We start from the raw sequence: 25,188 nt of genomic DNA on the forward strand, positions 1-25,188 counted from the left end.
AGCCTTGGATATGAACGCACACGTAATAAGTAATAAGAAAGCCAAAGAGAGAACCCAAAGCTAAGGTTAGGAGAGGCACGAGGGGAAAAGGAAAGGGCCAGAGAAACAGAAAGAAAAACAATGAGAGATGTGTTCTAGAATCCAAGGAGGTTAGAATTTTAAGGAGGGAGCTGTCAACACAATCAAATAAAATTAGTTTGTTAAAACGTCCTTTGGATGTATTTTATTATTATGGTAAAATACACTTAACATAAAATTTACCATTTTAACCATTTTTAAGTGTACAGTTCTGTGGCGTTAAGTAGGTTCACATTATCCTACACCATCACCACCATCCCTCTCCAGAACTTTTTCATCTTCCCAAAGTGAAACTGTACTCATTAAACAACACCTCCCCATTCCCCCCGCCGACAATTCTGTCTCTATGAATTTGACTACTTACATCTACACGTTGAATCCTATATTTGTCCTCTTGTGACTGACTTATTTCACTTAGCATACATCTTCACAGTTCATCCATGTTGTAACGTGTCAGGATTTCCTTCCTCTTTAAGGCTAGATAATATTCTACTGCGTTTATACCACATTTTATTTATCTATCCATGCTTCCATAGACACTTGGATTGCTTCCACCTTTTGGCTACTGTAACGAATGCCTCTATGAACATGGGTGTACAAGTATCTGTTTCAGTCCCTTTCAGTTATTTTGGGTATGTACCTAGAAGCGGAAATGCAAGATCATATGGTACTTCCATGTTTAGTTTTTTGAGAAACTGCCATACTGCTTCCACGGTAGGTGCACCATTTTACATTGCTACCAACAATTTACAAAGTTCCAATTTTTCCTTATCCTCACCAACACTTGTTAGTTTTGTTGTTATTGTTTTAAAATAGCAGCCATCCTCATGGGTCTGCAATGGTATCTTATTGTACTTTTGATTCACAATCCCCTAATAATTAGGGACGTTGAACATTTTTTCATGTGCTTTTTGCCCATTTGTCTTTCTTCTTTGGAGAAAGTCTATTTAAGTCCTTTCCTCATTTTTGAGAGTCTCATACTCTACTGACCCTTTCCTCATTTTTATATCAGGTTGCTTTTTGTTGTTGATACTGAGCTGTAGTTTTTAATATTTTGGGGATATTAACTCCTTATCAGATATATGACTTGCAAACATTTACTTTCATTCCATAGGTTGTCTTTTCATTCTGTTGATACTGTCCTTCGCTGCACAAAAGTTTTAAATTTTGATAATTTTTAATTTTAAATTTGATCTATTTTTTCATATGCTATCATGCTTTTGGTGTCATATTCAAGAAATTACTGCCAAATCCAATGTCAGGAAGCTTTTCCCCTAAGAGTTCTCTTCTAAGAGTTTTATAGTTTTACATTTAGGTCTTTGATTCATTTTGAGTTAATTTTTTTATGTCCTTTGGATTTTAAAGTTTTAGTGTAGAGGTAAAGGCAGAAGCCAGATTGCAAAGGGTGAAAAACAGATGAAATGTGAATATTGAGAATAGCATGCTCTCTCTAAAGCTTGACCATGGAATGAAGAGAAGAATTGGGAGTTAGTGGTAACTAAAGGAATATATTAGGTCAAGAGGGTTTTGTTTTGTTTCCCTTAAGATGGAAAGACTTGAACAATTGATTCTTGAAATTTGGCTTTCCTTCCTGGGACCATGTATAAGTAAAGAGATAATCCTTGGACAGGATGATTATCATTAATCCTAATGACAATCATTAATATATATTTATTAATACAGGAGGAAAGGACGAGTACAGATATTAATAATACAATAAATTCAAAACACAAATAAAACCAGATGCCCTGCTTCAAGGAAGTCACTGGGGAGAGGGTAAGAAAGCACACAAATAATTTTAATCAAGTGTCATATACACCCAAAGCAGGAAATAACTAGCTCTGCATAGAGGATTCAAGGAAAGTTGTGTATAAATGATTAGCTCACTCCATCACTTCTCCTGACAAAACAGCTGAGGATATAGTAGGTAAGCTGGTTATTTACAAAAAATAAAATTATGTATTTCATATAAATAACAACTTATAACATCCATATAGTACTATAAATGTACATATGTTTTCCCACTTAAACAATGCTAAAAGAAAAAATGAGAAGGTTAATTATTTTCTTGATCATTCAATCACAAAGTCCAATCCTAACTGATTATGTACAGCATCCAAGGCATCTACAGCTAATAACTGCCATGATGGAAATGGTCCTGGTACATAGTAAACACTCCAAAAAATTTTGCTGAATGAATGAACGGTTCATAAGAATCTTTCTGCATCTTGTGCCTCCTTCATCCTTAATGTATAAACTTTTTTGGACCTGTGGAATATCTATCTACCTGTTCTCTGCCACTAGGCCATAGGCTCCTAGAGGAGGAGACTTTGTTTTATTTCTCTATGAATTCCTGCAGCACCATTAGACCATAAGCTCCTGCAGGAGAGAAAATGGGTTTCACTTCCCTTTGCATCCCCTATACCCCACCTAGAACTGTGTCTTGCTTGATAGAAAACAACTAAGTTACTGAAGTTAATAAATATTTCCAAGTAATATAAACTCTAGGTGTACAGAGTCAAAGAATAAGTAGTTGTATTTATACATGAAAGAGAAAAAATTTTGTGTTTCTTATCTTATTTAAACCAGCACTGGCCAACAGAAATACAATGCAAGCCACATGTGTAGTTTTAAATTTTCTAGTAGTCACATTAAGAATGTAAAAAGAAACAGGCAATTTTAATCCCAATAATATATCTGAAATATTATCTGAACATGTAATAATATAAAAATTATTAATGAGATTGTTTACTTTCCTTTTGGAGGGGGTGGTAATTAAGTCTTTGAAACCCAGTATCTTACATTTAGAGCACGTCTCAGTTTAGATTAACCACATGTGAAACACTCAGTGGCAACATTTGGCTGGTGTCCATAGTAGGTTATAGGACATCACAGATTTAAATATAACAAAAAAATTTTTAAGTCTGAAATTACAAGATGACATGAATTGTTTTAGACAAAGTCAGGAGATTTTGTCATAAACCAAGTGTAATTTGACGAGTGTCATTTAAAAATGTTAATGAGGATGTTTGTGGTGGAGAGGAACCAGGATTGTGGCTGGTGGTCAGTTTCCTATAAAGTAACTCTGTAAAAAAGGTTATGCATTCATGTGTCACTTGCATAATTTTTAAAAATCAGTTTTTTATGAAGGTGAAGTGATTGTCATTTATTAGGTGTACTATCAGAATAAAGAAATTCATGGGAGAGTAAGGATTTCTTATTTTGCAACCTCTACCTTGGAACTGAGCTAAGAGGGCATACTTTTTCAAAAGTATACAGTAATATTTGGGTGGTAATTTATCACATAAAGTTTGGATACATTTAACAAACACTTGCAAACCTCCCGTGGGGCAAGTATCAAATGCCAGGAAAACCAAGGTACCATATACCTGCCCTAAAAGAATTCGTAGTTTAAAGGACAAAAAAGCAGACAATTTTAACACAGCATGGTTAAGTGTTAATAGAGCCAAGATAGAACGTAAGAGGGACACTCGGCCCTGAGCAGGACCTATCAGTCAAGGCTCCCTGGACGAGGTGACACAAAGCTGAGTCCCTAGGGGGCTAGGCAGGTAAAATAAGGGAAGGAAGGTGAGTATTCCAGCAGAGGAAACAACATGTGCAAAGGGTCAGGAACAAGAACATAAGCTGCTCTAGAAACTGTCAGAGGTTCTACATGGCCAAAGAACAGGGAGGTAGTATCTGGAAATGAAGCTGAAGAGGGAAGATAAGGTCAAAGCGCAAAGGACTAACGAGTTTGAATTTTGTACTGAAGGCAATGGGACACTGAAGGGTTCTAAGCAGGTGAGTGGAGGTTAAACATGTTTCTAAGACATGAATTCAATTATGTTATTTGTCTGTTTAAAACACCCCAATGGCTTCCCACTGAACTTAACATCTAACTCCTCATTCTGCCCTATAAAGTGCTAAAGGATCTGGCCTCTGCCGACTCTTCCATCCTTAATGAATACTACCCCCATCTTTGCTCCCTATGTTCCAGGCTTCTTCCTCCTCTTTAAAAAGTAGCCTCATTCCCACCTAGAGATCTTTGTATTTTCTGTTCCATCGCAGACACTTCTCCCAGTTTCACGTGACTGGCTTCTTCTCACCATCCAAACCTCCTCTAGTGGCTCATGTTGCTGCTCCCCAGCCCCTCATCTCCCTCTCATTTCCCATTCAACATTTTAAAGGCAACTATCACTGTTGGAAAAGATCTTGTGATTACAAAGTAATTTTAAACGGGAAGGTCAGAGAAGGTTCTTGGAAATGACATCTGAATGGAACTAGCCAGTGTTCAGATAGAAGAAACGAGTGCAAAGGAATGAAGGCAGGAATGATCTTGGTGTATTAAAAATAAAGAAATAAATAAAGCGCATGTCATCGGAGTAGAGTGAGCAAGGGAGGGAGGAGGCAGGCAGGATGAGCAAGGCCATGAGGTCAGAGGTAGGCGGAGGCCAGATTATGGCAGAACTTAGAGGCCCTGGGAAGGAATTTGGATTTTATTCTAAGTATGCTGGAAAACCAAAGGAAGATTTTGAGCAGGGGAGTAATGTTATACAATCTACAATATGATCTATAGTTGTAAAAATCACTTTGGTTGCTGAGTGGGAAATCCACTGTAAGTGCGTAAAAGTGGAAATGGAGAGATCAGCTGAGAGGTTACTGTAATAGTCCAGATAAGAAATTTTGGTGAGAGCAGTGGAGATGGTGAAAAGTGTTTTTAAAGGTACAGTTGACAGGACTTGCTGATGGATTATTAAGGGGTAAGGGAAAAAAATCAAGGATAATTCTTAGGCTTTTGGTTCCTACATTTACAATAAGCTGGGGAAAGAACAGGTTTAAGGACAATAAATCAGCAGTTCTGCTTTGGATATGTTAATTTTCATTTCTGAGTATAGATGTTGAGTAAGCAACCTACTATATATCTCTGAGCTAGAGTGATAAATTTGGGAGTTATCAGCATATAGATGGTATTTTAAGTTATGGGACTAGACAAAGTTACTGAGGAAGAGAGTGAAGATTGAAAGAGGACTAATGATATAGCCCGAAAGCACATACGGAGTCAAGAATGATTCCTAGATTTCCAGTCTGGAAAAATAAGTGAACACGGTATCATTTAGTGAGATATCCCTACCTCAGTGAATAAAAGGAATTAAAAAAAAAAAAAAAAAAAAAAAGAAAAACCGCTTGGGAAGGTTGGGATATGCAGAGAATTTAAATTGGATATATTGTCTTAATTGCATATAGGACACCCAGGGAACAAATGGGTTATACTAACATAGTCTGCCAGTATACAGTTGCATATACGGTTCTATATGAAAGAAACATGGCTTGGAGACACGGATTTGGAGTCATCAAATAGCAGGTGGTAGTTGAAGGCAGGAAGAGTGGATGAGATCACCCAGAGAGACTAGGCAGAGAAAAGAGCACTAACAGAAAAAAACACTGAAGCAAAATTTATCTCTGAGACAGAGGAAGAAGAGCCCACACATTAAAACAGTAACATCTTACTTTTTTCAGAAAACTAATTGCCATGGTCAATGAAGAAAAAAAAAAAAACTGAGGAGAAAAGGTCTTGATGGTTTGAATCCGAAACCCAGCTCTAGTACTAACTGCTATCTCTCTGACTTTGGTACTTCAATTTCTGTGACTCTGATTCTTAATAAACAGTGATAATATTTGCTCCATTCTATATCATGGAGATACTGTGAGACTGAATAAGCTTGAATGAAGCTGTTGCAATGAAAAAGTCATGACAATTAAAAACTATTATCAGACAATTCACTACGGGGTTAGTTTTTCTATTCCATCTCTTAGAATGGCTACAAATGAGTGAAAGGTAACTATAAGCTCTGTTGATGAAAGCGACTAAAAATAAATCCAAGATCCTATTATTTTTACTAAGAAGTATCATAGAGGAAGAAAGAAAAGGGAAGAGAAGTACTAATCAGCAAATTCTATATTAAAGCAAGGTGGGGAAAGTACACTGAGCTTCCCATCGAGCCTGAAAGATGAAATCTGTACGTCAACTTCCTATATGAACACTTGCCTTCATCTTCTGTTAGAAAGGTAGATGTTACTTTACAAAATGTTAACACAAGTATGCTTGCAACATTCATACAAAGTGGGAAAAAAAATCATACACGCAACAATATGATGATTCAGTTAAGACAAGTATGGTCCCTTCATTTATATCCTCTTATGTATGTGATCGAGGAAGACTAAATGTCAGTGTCTCTGTATGGTCAACAAGTGGAGATGGACACAGCCGCACTGCAAAAAGAAAGGGAATTAAATATCCCATGGGCTTAACGTCAGTTGTGGCTGCGTGCTAAGTTTCCAACCAGTTCAAGAAATCGGAAAGCAACTATTCCAATCGACAGTTCAACTGCAGCAGTGGTACAAGCTCACTTATTTTCTGTTCACAGTGGGTTACAAATATTTTTTTTTAAAGCAAACAAACAAAACCCCTGCCTTCTCGTCTTTAGGTCAGGTTTAGGAAAGGCTGTGTGTGTCCTGAATGGGGGCAGCGGCCATCAACAACTACCTACTCTCTTCGGGCAGAATACTGGTTTACAAGATTTTACTCTTGCGTTTACAGAAAGGAAAAAAAAAAGAGCTTTTGCAAATGGAACATTATCTTCAAATGTTGGCAATACTCTGTGCACATTTATGTTCTGTGGACGTTGTGGTCGATCCCTGGGATTTCTGACTAAAATAACGGATTGAGGACTGGATGATCGATACGAAAGGGGTCCCATCTCCAGAATGGCATATGGTTTCACTTAGAAACGAACTTTTCCTAGCAACTGGCCTTCCTTGCCAGAAATCAGAACTAGTGATTTTTCTTCCGAGGGTAGTTTTGGGTCAAAACGTAAAGGTAAAAATCAATTCCTCCACCAGCGATCATAAAGCACAGAAACTGGGGAAAGTCCATGGGTCAAGTACTCCATGTAAGGGAAGAGGCTTTCGAGAAGCAAATGAGTGTAAGAAAGTGACCAGAAATTTTTCGGAAGGGACCTTTCCCTCCCGCCGTGGAGGCAATCCCCCTGGGGTTTGGGGGGGGGCGGCACGAGCTCCTCGGCGCCGCTGAGATAAAGTGGGGCCAGCAGACCACCCCTCCCCTCGGATCCGCATCCCGCAGGTCTGCGGCAACGCCCCGCGCGTCCTTTCAGTGGCCTCTCTGAGGGAGAAGCGCTCAACTCAGCGGCGGAGCATCTCCACAAGGGCCGCGGCCTGGGTTGAGGGGATCGGAGCCGGGACGCGCGCGGCTGGGAAGGGAGAGCACGTGAGACGCCGGCCCGGCCCTACCTGCCCAGCTCCCGCAGGGCCGGGATCATAGACGCCAGCTCCAGGCCGTGCTCGCCCATGGTGAGGACGCGAATCACTCTTCAACCACGCCGAGGCGGGCTCCTGGCGTCTCCACAGATCTCTCTGGCGAGAAAGCGCGGCGCCCGACGGGGCCTCGCGGGGCCCAAAACTCCTCCCGGAAGCCGCGGCCAATCCGCCCTCCAGGCCAGAGTTTTCCGCGTAGGCTAGAGGGGGCGGGGCAAGGGCGGGGCAAGGGGCGGGGTGCGCTCCGGTCAAATTTCCAGCGTTGGGTGCGCTCTGAGCCGGGAACTCTCGGCCGGCGAGATTCGCGAGAGTTTTGGTTTTTAGCGGTCCTGCTCTGTCACTCACTCCCAGCCTGAGCGGCTCAGATAAGCCAGACCTCTGGATCTGGGGAGGAAAGGGGCGTGGTGGGCACCAGCGCAGAACGCCTCGCATCACAAATGCGAAGACTGAGACAATTCAGCAACTAAAGGCCCAGGATTAGACCGCAGCTCTCCCCGCGGAGTCACACCTCCCGGTCCCTCATTTTCTACCACTCTCTTGACATCCTTTCTGAGAGATACAGGGCAAAAGATGGGCTCCTCCTTGTCCTTTCTGTTTCAGCAGGGTTTTTTTTGTTTCTTTGTTTTTCCCAACTTGAAGTCTCCCTTAGGTTTCCTTGTGGATTCTCCCAACGTTTAATATTTAAGAAGAGGGTTGAATTATATTTATTTGTGTCTCATTTAGTCAGCAGTAGTACTATGTATTTTTATGTCACCGTTACGGGCATCTATTACCTATGATTTAATTTTTAAAGTAAAATCCGTGGCTTTTGGCTGTAGACATTTCCTAGCTCAACTCAGTTTGTTTATACGAAAAATGGTCATCATAAGAAGCTGTTAACATGTCAAAATTATGTATTTAATCAGGCAAGGCCATGCAGTGTGCTTGCATTGGTTCCTTACACATGAGAATAATCGTTATACAGTATTCTAAAAAAAATCAAAGTGATGGAGTGACAGCCAAATACGCTTCCGCCTCAGGGATTTTGCATTTGCTGTGCCCTTTGCCTTGACCTTAAACACCCCTCTTTCATCACCCCTCTTCAGATGTTTGCTGAAATGTCACCAGAGAGCACATAGACTAGCACACTTACACTCACATTCTTTTCACCTGCATCCTGCTTTATTTTCTTCATAACACGTAGAACCAAATTATATACTATTTTATTGACTGTCTCCTCCAATTAGAATATAAGCTAAAATCCTGAGAGCAGGATTTTGTCTGTTTTATTCACTGCTTAGATACTCAGGACCTAAAACAGTGCCTGGTACATAGTTGGTGTGTACTAAATATTTGTAAAATTGTGGAGTGTTATGGTGGGAAGAACATGGGATTAGAAGTTGAAGCCCTGTGCAAGTGCTCATTTCACCTGCTAGCAACTATATTTACTAAAGTTACTCAGGAAAGTTACTTAACCTCTCTGTACTTCAGTTTTTCATCTACAAAATAGTAATATCTATCTTGTAAGATTACAGTAAAGATTAAATAAGAGGGGCTTCCCTGGTGGCGCAGTGGTTGAGAGTCCGCCTGCCGATGCAGGGGACACGGGTTCGTGCCCCGGTCCGGGAAGATCCCACATGCCGCGGAGCGGCTGGGCCCGTGAGCCATGGCCGCCGAGCCTGCGCGTCCGGAGCCTGTGCTCTGCAACGGGAGAGGCCACACAGTGAGAGGCCTGCGTACCGCAAAAAAAAAAAAAAAAAAAAAAAAAAGATTAAATAAGAGGTGGTAGTGCCCTACAGTGGAATACCATTTCTTAGTTAAAATGAATGAAGTATGAATTCTGAAAACGATGTTGAGTGAAAAAAAAAGCAAATGGCAAAGGGATACATAACAATATTAAATCACATACCATTTTAAAACCACAAGATAAGACTTTTAGTGAGTGAATTTTGTATACATACATATATGATAAAAGTATAAAAACATGGTTGGGAAGGATATACATCAACTCCAGGAGAGTTGTACCTCTGCAGAGGGAGAGAAGGGAATGAAATGAGAAGGTTTCAACATATCTGTAAAGGCTTTCTTTTAATAGCATTGGATTAAACATGACAAATCTACAATTTGTTATATTTGGGTGACCTGCTGATCTCTCCCAAATTCTTCCTTCTGTTCAGATCTATCTCTGAGCTTTATATTTCATTATGTCTTCCTTTCTACTGAATTTTTTTCCCTTGAATGTTTCCCAGGTATTTAATTTAATTTAATTTTCTGCCACGTGGCACGTGGGATCTTAGTTCCCCGATCAGGGATGGAACTCGCACCCCCTGCATTGTAAGCACAGAGTCTTAACCACTGGACCGCCAGGGAAGTCCCCCCAGGCATTTTATTTTTGTTTAAATTTTTATTATGGAAAGTTTCAAATATATACAGAAGTAGAGAGAGTAGAATAAGGACCCCCCCCCTTATGCCCATCATACAACTTCAACAAGTATCAGCCTATGACCAGTCTTTGTTTCATCTATAGCTACCCCTCCCACTTCCCCTCTCTCTAATTGGATTATTTTAAGGAAAATCTCAGACAACTCATCAATTTATGTGTAAACACTTTATTTTGTATCTCTTAAAGATAAGGACTAAATTCTACCTATTAAATATCAAACCCATCCACTTCCCTCCAAATCCCATAATCACCATTCTAGTTTCAGACCATTGCTGTCTTGTGCCCAGATTACTTACATGACATTCTAGCTTGCCTTTCTTCCTTTGGGCTTGTTTCCCCTCCAATGTATTCTCTACACTGAAGTATTACAACTTTTTTCCCTCTTCAACAGTATTATTGAAATTTTAAAAATATGCACCCTAATATGTGCATATTTACTAACCACATATATTTAGTAATATATTCTAATATGCATGGACATAATGCAGCTGTTGATTGCTTTCTGTCTTCCTCTCACCCCCTCCCGGTTTTATCATTTGGGGGCCTGTGTATATAGAATTGTCCCCAAGGATGATTAAACTAGAGTGGAAGATGACCACCAGGTGGCACCACAACCCAAATGAGACCAAGATGGACTTGGTTCTCAGTCAGATGCCCAAACCTGGCTGCCTAGCTCTGCAAGTTCCATTGTAATGCATTAGATTTTTTTTTTTTTTTTTTTTTTTTTTGGCTGCGTTGGGTCTTTGTTGCGGTGCGCGGGCTTCTCATTGCGGTGGCTACTCTTGTTGAGGAGCACAGGCTTTAGGCGCAAGGGCTTCAGTAGTTGTGGCGCACGGGCTTACTTGCTCCGCGGCATGTGGGATCTTCCCAGACCAGGGCTCAAACCCGTGTTCCCTGCATTGGCAGGCAGATTCTTAACCACTGCGCCACCAGGGAAGTCCCTGGATTTTTTTTTTTTTAACTTCATTTTGTCAGGATTTTACTGTGTACACTAAAATAGAAATCTTAAAGAAATGAGATTTAAAAATATAAACAATTTTCCATGTTCCTTTCTACAACTGAATGGACTTCAATATACACCTCCTTGGTACGCACAAACACACAAATTTTCATTTTAAATAATGTTTAATAACTAATTTTTAATAATTTTTATTTATTTATTCATTTGGCTGCATCAGATCTTAGTTGCGGTACCTGGGATCTTCGTTGAGGCATGTGGGATCTTTCGTTGTGGCGCGAGTTCCTCTGTAGTTGTGGCATGCGGGTTTTTCTCTCTCTAGCTGTGGCTGTGGGAGCATGGGCTCTGTAGTTTGCGGCACGCGGGCTTTCTCATTGAGGCGCATGAGCTCTGTAGTTGTGGCGCGCAGGCTTAGTTGCCCTGTGGCATGTGGGATCTTAGCTCCCCGACCAGGGATCGAACCTGCATCCTCTGCATTGGAAGGCGTATTCTTTATCACTGGACCACCAGGGAAGTCCCTCATTTTTAATAATTTAAAAAGTTATTTATTTTTTATTATTTAATAATTTGCATTTTTAATAGTTTTAAAAACTTTGCTCCTAGATGATGCCAGTGTTGTTTGGAATTGTTCTACATGGCAGACAGAGCACCTTTTCAAAACCCAAGTATGATTATGCCATTCCCCTGCTTCAGTAGCTTGACTGTGTATTGAATATTGTCAGACAGATTAGTGGGTAAAAAGGGGCACATGTCTATTGGTTTTCACTGGCTAAAGCCTCAAATAACAGACCAACATAATCACAAGTCAACATTCTGAAACTTAATAGAGCAGAACAAATGATCCTGTACAGCCAAACTGCATTAATGAATTAATTTAATTCTATTAAACCCATTTAGTAGAAACACTGAAAAAGCCCATTATCAAAAACACCTAGTTGTCATAGAGGAACTTAAAATATTGAAGAAACTTAAATGTAAAGCAATTTGTCTTCCTATCCATGTGGCAGTTTCACATCTGCTAAGGCTGTATTTTAGGAGAAGAACTCCATTGTATTTGGATACAATTCAGAAATGACATGGAGTACCTTTGCATGTGTCCAGGAGATTTCTGTCTCAGTAATGAACTATTGGCACTTACATTGCTAAGGTCTCAAGCATGACCCTAAGATTATATCAAATGTGTTTAAATGGTAATGATTATTTGCATTTGCAACCATTATTTTTACTTTTCTCAAAATCCTTTCATCTGTTTCATCTGCTTTTATCCTCCCAGTAGCTCTGTAATGTAAATAAAGCTTGAGGAGAGGTTTCTGAGTTCTCGAACTTGAGCATGCATCAGAATCACCTGAAGGGCTTACTAAAACAGATTTCTGAGCCCCAGCCCATTCTGATTCAATGGGTCTGAAAGAGAATGCAATAACTTGCATTTCTAACAAGCTCTTAGGTAGTGCTGATGCTGCTTGTCCGTGGACCACACTTTGAGTTAGCACTGTTTTAGAGTAGCATTTCTTAACCTTGACTATGCATTGAAATTATGTGAGTGGGAAGCTTTTTTTTTTTTTTTTTTTTTGCAGTACACGGGGCTCTCCCTGTTGTGGCCTCTCCCATTGCGGAGCCCAGGCTCCGGATGCGCAGGCTCAGTGGCCATGGCTCACGGGCCCAGCTGCTCCGCGTCTTGTGGGATCTTCCCGGATCAGGGCAAGAACCCGCGTCCCCTGCATCGGCAGGCGGACTCTCAACCACTGCGCCACCAGGGAAGCCCTACGAGTGGGAAGCTTTTTAAAAGTATCTGGGTGATGATGGAGCCTCATTAGGGTCCAAGATGGCGGAGTAGGAAGATCTTGAGCTCACCTCCTCTCACAGGCACATCAAAATTATAATTTTTTTATATATTTATTTTTGGCTGCGTTAGGTCTTCGTTGCTGTGCGCGGGTTTTCTCTAGTTGCGGCGCGTGGGATTTCTCTAGTTGCGGCGAGTGGGGGCTACTCTTCATTGCGGTGCGCAGGCTTCTCATTGCGGTGGCCTCTCGTTGCAGAGCATGGGCTTGGGCTCTAGACGCGCGGGCTTCAGTAGTTGTGGCTCACGGGCTCAGTAGTTGTGGTTCGTGGGCTCTGAAGCGCAGGCTCAGTAGTTGTGGTGCACAGGCTTAGTTGCTCCATGGCATGTGGGATCTTCCCAGACCGGGGCTCGAACCCATGTCTCCTGCACTGGCAGGCAGATTCTTAATCACTGTGCCACCAGGGAAGTCCCCCAAATCATAATTATTTACAGAGCAACTATTGATGAGAAAGACTGGCAGACTAGCAGAAAAGATCTTCTACAACTAAAGATATAAAGAAGGAACCACCGTGAGATGGGTAAGAGAGGCAGAAAGATGGTATAGTCAAGACCCAGGTGGGCAGCCCACAAACTGGAGGATAATCAGAGGCTCTCCCCAAGGAGCGAGGGGTTTGAGCTCCACATTGGGCTCCCCAGCCTTGGGGTCCTGCACCAGGAAGAGGGACCCTCAGAAAGTTTGGCTTTGAAGGCAAGTGCGGGAGAGCTAGAGGGCTGGGGGAAATAGAGACTCTACTCTTAAAGGGCACACATAAAATCTCACACGCTCCAGGACCCAGGGCAGAAGCAATCATTTGAAACAAGCCTGGGTCAGACCCACCTGCTGATCTTAGAGAGCCTCTCAGAGAGGCAGGAGCAGCTGGAGCTCATCCTGGGCACAAAGGCCCTGGTAGTAGCCATTTTGGGGAGCACCATCTACCCCATGGACACTGGAGCTGGCGAATGCCCTTTTGAAGCCCTGACTCTAGCTTATTAGCACTAGTGCCCAGCCCTGCCCACCAGCCTTTTGGCACCAGTACTGGAAAACCTCAGGCCGAGCAACTAACTGGATGGAGACACAGCCTCACAACCAGCAGGCTTGCTGCCTTAAGACCCCTTGAGCCCATAGACACCCTAAGCCAGCCCCACACAGCAGAGGGCCCAGGAGAGTGCACCAGCACTAGCCCTGGGACCCCACAGCCCTAGACCCAGAGACCCTGGGATCTGGCTCCATCCACCGAGGGGGTGGCACTAGCCCAGGGACCAGCGTAGCCCACCAGTGGGTAGGCACCAGCCCTAGGACCCCTTGGGCTCCAGCCCCAGATCCACCGAGGGGATGGCACTAGCCCAGGGACCAGTCTAGCCCATCAGGGGGTAGGCACCAGCCCTAGGACCCCTTGGGCTCCAGCACCACCCACTGTGGGCCAAAACACCAGCTCCAGGACCCCCAAGCCCTGCCACCAGAGACCCCAGGATGCAGCTTTGCCCACCAGTGGGCTGGTACTAGCCCTAGGACCCAGCCTTACTCACCAGTGGGTGGACACCAGTCCTAGGACCACTACAGCCCTGCACCCTTTCCACCATCCTGCAGGCCAGCACCAGCCCCAGGACCCTCTGGGTCCCAGTCCAGCCCACCAGCAAACTAACACCAGCCCTAGGACACCCCCAACCCGGACACTGACCCTGCCCACCAGCAAGCCAATACCAGCTTCGAGGCACATTGTACCCCTCAGCCAGCTGCCCTGGGATCCAGCCACACTCACCAGTGGGCCAACACCAGCTTTGGGACACCCTATATCAGGAACTGGCCTCACCCACCAGCAGGCCAATACTAGATCCAGGACCCACAGCCCTGTAATCTCGTACTCCAGAACCTGACCCTGCCCACCAGTGGGTCAGCACTAGCCCCCAGACCCACCAGGGCCCCAGAGCCAGCAGCCTCTGCACAAGGCAGGACCTGGCAACCAACCAGACCAGGGACCAGCCGTGCCTACCAGACTGCCCACAGTAGTCAGCCCACCACAACAGAAGGGCCCATGCAGCCCAAATGGGGAGCACCCCTAGAATATATAGGTCTGGTGGCCAGAGGGCCATGTGTTGTTGGGATATATAGGACATCTCGTACAAAAGGCCACTTCTCCAAGGTCAGGAAACATAACCAACCTCCCAGATACATAGAAATAAAAGCAGCCAATTTGGCAAACAGAGGCAACAGAGGAGTATGTTCTAAATGAAGGAAGAAGATAAAACCCCAGAAGAAGAACTAAGTGGAGATAGGCAATCTACCTGATAGACAGTTCAAGGTAATGATCATAAAGATGTTCAAAAAACTAGGGAGAAGATTGGATGAACAGAGTGAGACATGAGAAGTTTTTAACAGAGTTAGAAAATATAAAGAACATAGAGAGATGAAGAATACAATAACTGAAATGAAAAGTATCCTAGAAGGAAGCAACAGTAGATTAGATAATACAGAGGAACAGATCAGCAAGCTGGAAGACAGAGTAGTAGAAATCGCTGAAGCTGAACAGAAAAAAGACAAAAAAAAAGAAATGAGAAGAGTTTAAGAGACCTCTGAGACAGCATAAAGCATACTAACATTCACATTACAGAGAACCCAGAAGGGGGAGAGAGAAAGGGACAGAAAACATACTTGAAGACATAATAGCTGAAAACTTCCCTAACAGAAGTTAGGAAACAGACAACCAGGTCCGAGAAGCACAGAGAGACCCAAACAGGATCAACCCAAGGGGGACCACACCAAGACACATTGTAATTAAAATGACAAAAATTAAAGATACAGAGAGAATATTAAAAGCAGCAAGGGAAAAGCCACAAGTTATGTACAAGGGAACTCCCATCAGCCTATCAACTGACTTTTCAGCAGAAACTCTGCAGGCCAGAACGGAGTAGCGTGATATATTTAAAGGGATAAAAGGGAAAAACCTACAATCAAGAATACTCAAGCCCAGACTTCCCTGGTGGCGCAGTGGTTAAGAATCCACCTGCCAATGCAGGGGCCACGGGTTCGAGCCCTGGTCCGGGAAGATCCCACATGCCACGGAGCAACTAAGCCCGTGCACCACAACTACTGAGACTGCACTCTAGAGCCCGTAAGCCACAACTACTGAAGCCCACACACCTAGCGCCTGTGGTCCACAGCAAGAGAAACCACCACAACGAGAAGCCTGCGCACTGCAGTGAAGAGTAGCCCCCGCTCACCACACATAGAGAAAGCCTGCGTGCAGCAATGAAGACCCAATGCAGCCAAAAATAAATATATAAATTTATTTTTTTAAAAAACCTCAAGCTGGCAAGGCTTTCATTCAGATTTGATGGAGAAATCAAAAGTTTTACAGACAAGCCAAAGCTAAAAGAGTTCAGAACCACCAAACCAGCTTTACAAAAAATGTTAAAGGGACTTTGTTGAGCACAAAAGACCACAACTAGAAACGTGAAAATTATGAAAGGAAAAAGCTCAAAGGCAAATACACAATAAAAGTAGTAAATCCACCATGTATAAAGCTAGTAGGAAGTTTAAAAGACAAAAGCAGTAAAATCATCTATATCCATGATAAGTAGTGAAGGGATACACACACACACACAAAATGTAAAATATGATGTCAAAAACAGTAAGTGTGGGGTGGGGAGAAAAAAATGCAGGCTTGTTAAAATACCTTTGAACTTAAGGGATCAGCAACTTAAAATAATCACATACATATGGCTATGTGTAGTGTGGGATATATAGTCTATAACTATGTAACATCCTTGTATGGTGACGTATCATAACTAGATTTATTGTGGTGATCATTTTGAAATATGTAGAAATACCAACTCACTATGTTGTGTAACAGGAACTAATATAGTGTTTTAGGTCAGTTATACTTCAAAAATAAACAAACACAGAAAAAGAGATCAGATTTGTGGTTACCAGAGGAGAAGGGTTGGGGGAGGAGGGATTGGATGAAGGTGGTCAAAAGTTACAAATCTCCAGTTATAAGTAAGTACTAGGGATGTAATGTAAAACATGATAAATATAATTAACTGCTATATGTTATATATGAAAGTTGTTAAGAGAATAAATCCTGAGTTCTCATCACAAGAAAACAAATTTTGTTTTTATTCCTTTAATTTTGTATCTATGAGATGATGGATGTTCACTAAACTTATTATAATAAACATTTCATGATGTATGTTAGTCAAATCATTATGCTGTACACCCTAAACCTATACAGTGCTGTGTGTCAACTATATCTCAATAAAACTGGAAGAAAAAATTATAAAATAATATAAAAAATAAGTATCTGGGCATTCCCAGAGATTCTGATTTGATTGATTTGGAGTAAGGTGTATATATATATATATACGCATTTGTCTACTTACCAACAAGCTCAAGCATCTACTCATATGTCTATTAATCATTTGGATTTTGTTTTCTGTTAATTACCTACTCAGGACTTTATGAGTTTTATTTTGGTTGTATCTTTTTATTGATTTATAGGAGCATTTTAATATATTATGGACATTAACCCTTTTCTGATAGATACTCTGAAAATATTTTCTCTTTGTCAGTTGCTTCTTGTCATACAGAAATTTTAATTTTTATTGTATCAAATCTGTCCATATCTTCCCTTACGGCTTCTGGGTTTTGAGTCTTGCCTAGGAAGGTTAACCCCAAGGTTAAAAGTGTTCTTTTGTACTTTTTACTAAGATTTTTGTATTTGAGTTTCCTAGTATTCATTTTCTCATTTATTTACTGATCATTTTCGAATAAGACAATGTGTTTCCCAGATGGAACATGCATTTGTCAGTATCGAAGTCCCTTTTGCTAGTTTAAGAATAAAGAGGTTTATTACGAGATGCAGATAATATATGGAATCATTGGGAGAAACAGACTTCATCATGAGAATCCAAGAACTCCCCAAATTACCGTAAAGGCAGTTGCTAACTCTGACAGGATCAGGAAGCTGCCAGAAGAGGATCATGCTTTCCCTCTCTCCTCATGCGATTCAATTTTCAACCAAAGTCTTACATGACCTGATGAAACCTAAATCATATCTGGAACCATACCTACAAGTAAATCTGGGAAATGTAGTTTTTGGCTTTCCAGGAAGGGATTCAAGAAGCGAGTTAGGGCAATCCACAGTGTCTGTTAATGTGTTATCGACTATGACTTTCCCATTATTTTGATGTATCATCGTTTTTATAAGTACATCACAGATGAAAAAATATTTGGGGACAATCAGTCTTTGCCACACTCCACAGCTGTTTTCCTATTTCCCATCTGTTTCAGTTAATGTTGTACATGAGTTTATTTTTTTTCAACTAAGGATGGGCAGGGTGTGGAGGGAAGATAGAGAATGTAGTAAACTGCCCCAGATCATCCTTCTATGCCCTAAAGCCATTTCCCCGCCAATGCCTGTTAGGCTGACTTCATCCTGAAATAATTCCTCAGCTTGATCTTCCAGTCCCTACCTGCTCATCATCTGCGTCTTTTCTGAAACCTGGATCATCCATTTCGTTCTTTATCTCAGTCATCAAAGTTTTAAATTCCCAACTATCTGGTCAAAATTTCTGTACTTGCGACATCTTCTCATGATTATTTGAAGGTATTAATTATACTTTCCAAATGTCATCTTCTGATGGTTGCCTAGCTCTGTTTTCTCTATTGTTAGTTGTAGAAATGGTGCTTCTCTCATAGTCATTTTTTCCTCAAATGTATGATATAATGTTTAGTTATCTGTTCAATTTTGTATTTTATTTATTTATTTATTTTTATTGAAGTAGTGTTGATTTAACAACTTTGTATTTTAGAATCTCTATTCGTTTTGCCTTTTTATTCACTGTAGACATCCTTTGCCAATTTGGGGCAAGGAACAGTACTCGAGAAGCCAGGATGTATTGGCAGCTCACCCTCTAGTTATGGGAGACGAGTGTTCTTCCTGGAAGTCTGTAGCTACTAGGACCACAGTTTAGACCCCGCTGGGGAGGAAAAAGGTGTTGACTAGCCTAGCTGCTCTAAATCTCTTTCCCCAGTTACTCTCTCTGACCAGTGCCTCAGTGCCCTCCTTCCATTTCTTGATCTGTTAGCTGAGTTTGCACACCGTTCCCCCAACTGCTCCATCCTTTGCCTTAGCCTCCTCCTCTGTATGATTTGAGCGGAACATTCCTTCCATCTTCGTTCTCTGAGATATGATCCTCTCTGTATTTTGTCTTTTCTCAACATTTCTGGTTTGCTCATGGCAGTTCTTCTTGTTTTCCTAGGATATTTTTTTCTTTTAACAAGTATCTTGTGGACTTCCCTGGTGGCACAGTGGTTAAGAATCTGCCTGCCAATGTAGGGGACATGGGTTCGATTCCTGGTCCAGGAAGATCCCACATGCTGCAGAGCAATTAAGCCCACGCGCCACAACAACTGAAGCCCGCGCGCCTAGAGCCCATGCTCCGCAACAAGAGAAGCCACCGCAATGAGAAGCTCGCGCACCGCAACAAAGAGTAGCCCCCGCCCGCCTCAACTAGAGAAAGCCCACAGGTAGCAGCGAAGCCCCAACGCAGCCAAAAAAACCCCACCATTTTTTTCTTTACCTTTATGGGGAAATAATTTATATAAAATACATTTAATAAATTTAAAGCGTACAATTTAGCTTTGACAGTTGTAGACTCCTGTGAAATCTCCACTATAATCAAGACAAGATTTCTTTTCCATCATCCCCAAAAGATTTTTACTGCCCCTTGACAGCCCATTCCTCCCTTTACCCCTGGCTCCAGGCAATTACGGGTTTGCTTTTTGTCACTTTAGGTTAGTTTGAACTTTATACAGATGAAATTATATATTTGTCTCTGGCCTCTTTCACTCAGCATAATAATTTTGAGATTTATCCATGTTGAAGCCTATATGAGTAATTCTTTCCTTTTTTTTTGCTGAGTAGTATTCCATTGCATAGATGGATATTGCACAATTTGTTTATCCATTCACCTGTTGGTGGGCATTTGGGTTCCTTCTGGTTGGGGCTATTGTGAAAAAAAAAGCCGCTGTGGACATTCATATTCAAATCTTTGTGTGAACATGTACTTCTCTTGGGTAATAACTACGAATGGAATGGATGGGTTATATGGCAGATGTGTGTTTAACGTTTTAAGGAACGTATTGTGAGAACTCACAACTCCTTTACATCTGGGCTCAGATAAGGATACTTAAGCCACTGATTTCTCTAGGTGTAAGGCAGGGAGAAATCCTTATCCTCCTCAGCCTTAGCCCACGTACTTCCATATATAATTGATTATCGATTCCTTTGGGTTCCTAAAATAATTCCAACATCCTTCTTTTTCTTCTCTCAAGCCATACTAATATCATCTCAGGATTTCTTGGGTACCTATTTTGTACCCAGTATTGTGCTAGGCGCTAAAGGGTCACATAGGACTTTGAGTTAAAGGGGCAACAAATTAGGGCCCCCTTCTGTTGCCTGGACACAGCTGGAGACACCACAACTGTAGGCTATGCTACAGGCAAAATACGTGAGAACTCCTTGCATTCCACTTACCTGACTCACATGCTAGAGGAAATATCCCACCTTTGCGTGTGAGCTGTAGTTATTTAGTTTTTAAGCAGGTGTGGCTGTTAAATGAAGAGGAAGTGTTATGTGAAATCCCAAAAAGAGGGAGAAGGGGAGAGAAAACTTTCCTCTTTTAATACCAAATATGTATATCTTTTCTTTGGACCGGAGGTTCGCAGCGTGTGGTATCCGAATTAGTAGTACCTGTTTCCCCAGTGAAAATGTTAGGCATGCGAATGGTCGTGCCTCATCCTAGATCTACTTGAATCTGAGCTCTTGAGTGTGGGAACTGTGTTTCAACAAGCCTTCCACGTGCTTCAGATCCACACTCAAGTTTGAGAAGCACTGTGCTAAGATCATTCCAATTGTGTAGATGGTCATCTTTAGGCTTGGAGGAAGGTGCGTCCTGGGTAGCTTTGGGCAGTAAGGATAAGGTTGCCGCAGCGCCCCTCCGCCACTCCCCCGTCTCCTCTCCCCGTACCTGCAGCTCCACTTCAGATCTTGGCCTCGGGTCCTTTCCCCTGGGAGCCGCAACCAAAACCCGGCAAGTGGATTTCGAGTTTGCTGACCCGGGTGCCGGCCGGGCATGCGTAGTGGCGCGAGCGCATTTGCTAGGCGGGCGCGGCCAGGTAGCCGCAGAACCGACCTGCGGGTGTCTGGATCGGGAGCGGGAGCTGCGGACTGGAGGGCAGGTACGCGGCGCGGCGGTGGGGTCCGAGAGGAAGCCTGAACCGACAGGCAGAAAACAAAGCTTTACTTCCTCGCAGGCGCTCCGCGGCTGCTCCAGGGGAGTCTCTCCGGGTTTCCCTCGCTGGAGAGGTGGCTCCCGGCGCCCGCTGTGCAGTGCGGCGCCCGCCGACCTCAGGGCGCGCTCCTGCTCAGTCTGGGCAGCGTGTAGTGCGGGCAGGTGTTAATTCGTGTATTTATGCTATTTACCCAGTAAGCCTGAGAACTGCATTATGATTCTCTGCATGAAGTTAGGCATTTCGTTAACTTTTCTATTTTCCTCTCTTTTAAACTTTGAGTGGCCGCTGGTGAGGCTTTCTGATCCAGCCTGTTTTCGCTGGACTTCTGTGACTGGTTTATTTGCCTTTGGTCTTTTGGTGCGTAGGATCAGTAGGACTGGAGTGAAATCAGCATCCGTGGTTTCTGGTTTTGGTGCCTTTCCTGGAGCAGGGGACCCCTGGATGCGGCATAAAAAAAAAAAAAGCTAACTTTCAGCGCATTTCAGTGCCCAAAACTTTCTGCATTTCAGCTGCATTTTTAAGTAGACTTCGTAAAGTTGAAGATTTCCACCCCCCCCCGACTTTTCTACATTACTGTTATTTCAGGCATCGTTTGGCCTTAAAAGGAAGCGGTCTTTTACTTTATTTTTTGAAATTAATTGTTATTGGAGTATAGTTGATTTACAATGTTGTGCTAGTTTCTGCTGTACAGCAAAGTGAATCAGCTCCACATGTACATATATCCACTCATTTTTAGATTCTTTTCCCACATAGGTCATTAAAGAGTACTGAGTAGAGTTCCCGGTGCTATACAGTAGGTTCTTCTTAGTTATCTATTTTATATATAGTAGTGTGTATATGTCAGTCCCAATCTCCCAATTTATCCCTCCGCCCTTACCACTTAGTAACTATAAGTTTGCTTTCTACATCTGTGACTCTATTTCTGTTTTGTAAATAAGTTCATTTGTACCAATTTTTTTTAGATTCCACATTTAATTGATATCATATATTTGTCTTTCTCTGTCTGACTTCACTCAAAATGACAATCTCTAGATCCATCCATGTCGGGAAGCGGTCTTTTAGATGAGTAACAGCATTCTCACTTTTCTCCCCTTTATTTACCCTGTCACATTTAATAGTTCACAGAGATATTTTACCCTGGGGCTGCAGTATTGGAAACGCGTGTACGAGGTTAAGGTTATGCTGCACAAATTTCTTGGATAACCTGTAAGCCATAAACAAAATGTGGGGACCCCACACTGAACATTCTTTAAGTGTTAAATTTATGATGTGGGAGGCGTGTACATAGAATTAATAAGTTTAGGAAAAAAATGTCTAGTCCAGGAGGAGAAACCTATATGGAAAGGGAATACAGATATCTGCCTTTTCCTTCACCCCGCTCCTGCCCCCGCCCCCACCCCCGCCCATGATGAATGTTTTAATGGCAGAAATAATATACAGTTGGTTTAGTTTTGGCCTGTGGAGACCTTCGAGGTCAGCCAGTTCAGCTGCTTCAGTTTACAAACGAGAAAACCGAAACCAAGGAGGTTAAATGACTTGCTGTGGCTGCTGGAGCCCCTCCTTGGCAAAGCTGGGCCCGGACCCCAGGTTTTCTGATTTGCAGGGCTCTTTTTACCATCCCCGGCCAATACTCTCCTCAGAGTTTGGTTAGATCATTACACTTTCTTTTTCTCTTCTACCTCCTTATACTTTGTAATCTGGTTTAGGCAGAAGATTAGCTCTTCCTGCTATTAAGCTTGCTAGTACCTTGTAAACTCCTTTCAAAGAGTACCCTCTCATTCAAGCCCCACCTAACGATTGGCTGGTCTTGAAACCGCCCTCCTTCCTTGCCTCAGAATGCTTGTTTGCCTCCCTCCATGTTGAAGCCCTGCGTATGCTGCAAGGTGTAGCTCAGGTGTGCCTCTTCCTAGAAGCCTTCCTTGATTACTGCAGCCAGAAAGCAGTTCTTCCCCGTCTGAACCCTCTAACGTTTATTACTGTTGCCTGTGCTAGTATCCATCGTCTTTAGTATCCCGGATTGTTGAATTTTAGTACATAACCCAGCTTCCTGACAGAGTGTGTAAGCTCTTGGAGCTTCAAGCCTATGACTTAGACAACCCACCCAGAACTAAGCACCAGTAATGTTCTTGGTACTGTTTGTGGGAGGGAGGAAGTGAAGTAGGGACGGTTTGGTAAAGGGATTTGATGTGGATGTTCTGTGAAATGAGGGAGGCCACCGTAGAGCTATAGCAAGACAGTGGCCAAGTCAAACCAGCCTGATGGGATGATTCTCATATCTTCATGAGAGGTCATGATGGATCATTTAGGGCAGTTCTGGGGACAGGAGTCAAATCATAACAGGGGAGAGTTGCCTAAGGCCTGGACTTAAGCATGTGATTCTAAGTGCAGAGTGGAGAGCACAGATGTGAGAAGTGTTGTAAAGGGGAAAGCATTTGTAAGAGACTAGATGCTGGGACTTCCCTAAAAATCCGGTGGTTAAGACTCTGAGCTTCCACTGCAGGGGGCACTGGTTCAATCCCTGGTCGAGGAACTAAGATCCCCCGTGCCGCGTTGCCAGAAACTAGATGCAGAGAAGAAAAGATACTCTGAAAGTTGCTTTAGCTTCAGGTTTGGGGTGTTGGTAATGTTCTTTTTATTTTATAAATAACCTCCAACGGTGACATTATCTCTTTCTGTTTCTTACAGTTGTTGATATGGTTGTCTCATTTGCCATTCTAGATGATAAGTTCTTTGGGAGATGACCTTTAATCCATCACTGTGCCAGGCACATAGCTTTGCAGTATTAGATACTCAATAATTTTTCATTAATAAGTAAACAAACAAGTGTATTTTGACATGGGGAGGGTGGGAGTTTAGGATCTTAGAGCTATAAGGTAGCACTTTACCCAGACCATCCCCTCAGGATGTAGAGGTGGAGCTGAGATGTGCTTAGCTAAGCTAGTTAGTGGTTTAGCCAGAACCTCTGCCCTAGTTTCATCGCTACTAGTCCCTAACTTTTCAAGGTTGATGACCCCAAGATTAATTTGAGTTGGAGATGTTCTGTGGATCAAAAGCCCTCAGAGACCTAATCTAAAGAGGGGAACTTGGTGGCCAATGGGAGGATGTCTGTGTCATTGGAAGAGGTGACACACAAAGGATGACTGGCCAGTTCAAGGTTGAATGAGGGGCAAGGCTGCAGACCTGGGGATCTGGAGTCGAGGAGGAGTCTGGAAAGGACATGGTGGCTTAGCTTGTCAGTGGCAGAAGATACAAACGGGTGGGCCCCAAGTCCGTGGACTGAGAGTGTATTTGGGAGAGATATTTTACACTACCGGGAGGTAGTGGGTGATGGCCGTGGTGTTTATGACCCAGGAATGTGAGGTAAGCTTGAGAGAGAGAGAATTGTGATCAGACTCTCCACCTGGAAAAACAAGACAGAAGGCAGGGCTTCCAAACCCCAAATCCTGGATCAAGAAGTAGTTTGGTATATTTGTTTACTTGGAACAGATGTTGCAAATAGCCATTTTGCAAATCAAAACACAGCCTTTTCACTGAGCTGCACACAGCATTGAGGGAGCTGTTGGAGGGCACACATCCTTTCTGTTGACAATCACACTGTAGTTGCTCACCATCTTCAGCTGGCAGTGATGCCTCTTCTTATGAGTCAAGAAGAGAGAACACTTGGGAGGAGGTACGGAGTTTGAGAAATGATTACTGGCGGGGCAGGAAAGGGTTGGCTAAGTATAGAGGAATTACTTTTTTTTTTAATCTTGACATTAGTCCAAGTTGATTGGACAGTGAAATGCAAGATCAAGCAGTATGTCGAAGTTAATGTCACATACACTTAACGCCCAGGTATTAAATTCCAGAGTAATGTATCATAACCCTGTGTAAAATAACTGTACTATGTAACTTTCTCCAAATAATAATAGTAATATTAGTAGCTAGTATTTTAAAATGTTTTCCACGGATCAGACACTGTACTAAACACTTTACAAGCAATATGTCGTTGAATCTCTACAGACCATCCGATGAAGTTGGTGCAAATGTTATTCCCATTTTACAGCCAAGAAAACTGAGACTTAGGTAAAAATCACATTTCTGAGGTCACATCATGGACAAGTGGCTGAACTGAGCTTGGATCCCAGACCCACCTGGCTTCAGGCACTGAGAGCTAAAGTAACTTAATCAAATAGCTTAACAAAATGTGAAATGGATAAATGTGGTAACCCTAACAGATGCTTAGAATGGCTACAGATTTTATCTGGTGACACTCCCAACGTTCTTTGAGCCAGACTTTCATA

The 25,188-nt window shown here is 42.5% G+C and overlaps 2 protein-coding genes across 2 annotated transcripts in view; one reads left to right on the forward strand and one right to left on the reverse strand.

Annotated features, from left to right (window-relative positions):
• ATR (ATR checkpoint kinase) overlaps positions 1–7,571 on the reverse strand; it is a 101,211-nt gene extending 93,640 nt beyond the window's left edge. The window contains exon 1 of the mRNA XM_082625780.1: positions 7,387–7,571. Within this exon, the coding sequence (XP_082481906.1) occupies positions 7,387–7,445 (59 nt within the window). The 5' untranslated portion in view covers positions 7,446–7,571. The remainder of the gene's footprint in view (positions 1–7,386) is intronic.
• A 13,211-nt stretch (positions 7,572–20,782) lies between these two features.
• The window catches only part of PLS1 (plastin 1), a 106,592-nt gene continuing 102,186 nt past the window's right edge, over positions 20,783–25,188 (forward strand). The window contains exon 1 of the mRNA XM_082626033.1: positions 20,783–20,851. The gene's annotated coding sequence lies outside the window, so the exon portion shown is untranslated. The remainder of the gene's footprint in view (positions 20,852–25,188) is intronic.

Source organism: Mesoplodon mirus (genome assembly GCF_964341445.2).
Source record: "Mesoplodon mirus genome assembly, chromosome: 6".
In the NCBI taxonomy this organism is placed as follows: Eukaryota; Metazoa; Chordata; class Mammalia; order Artiodactyla; family Ziphiidae; genus Mesoplodon; species Mesoplodon mirus.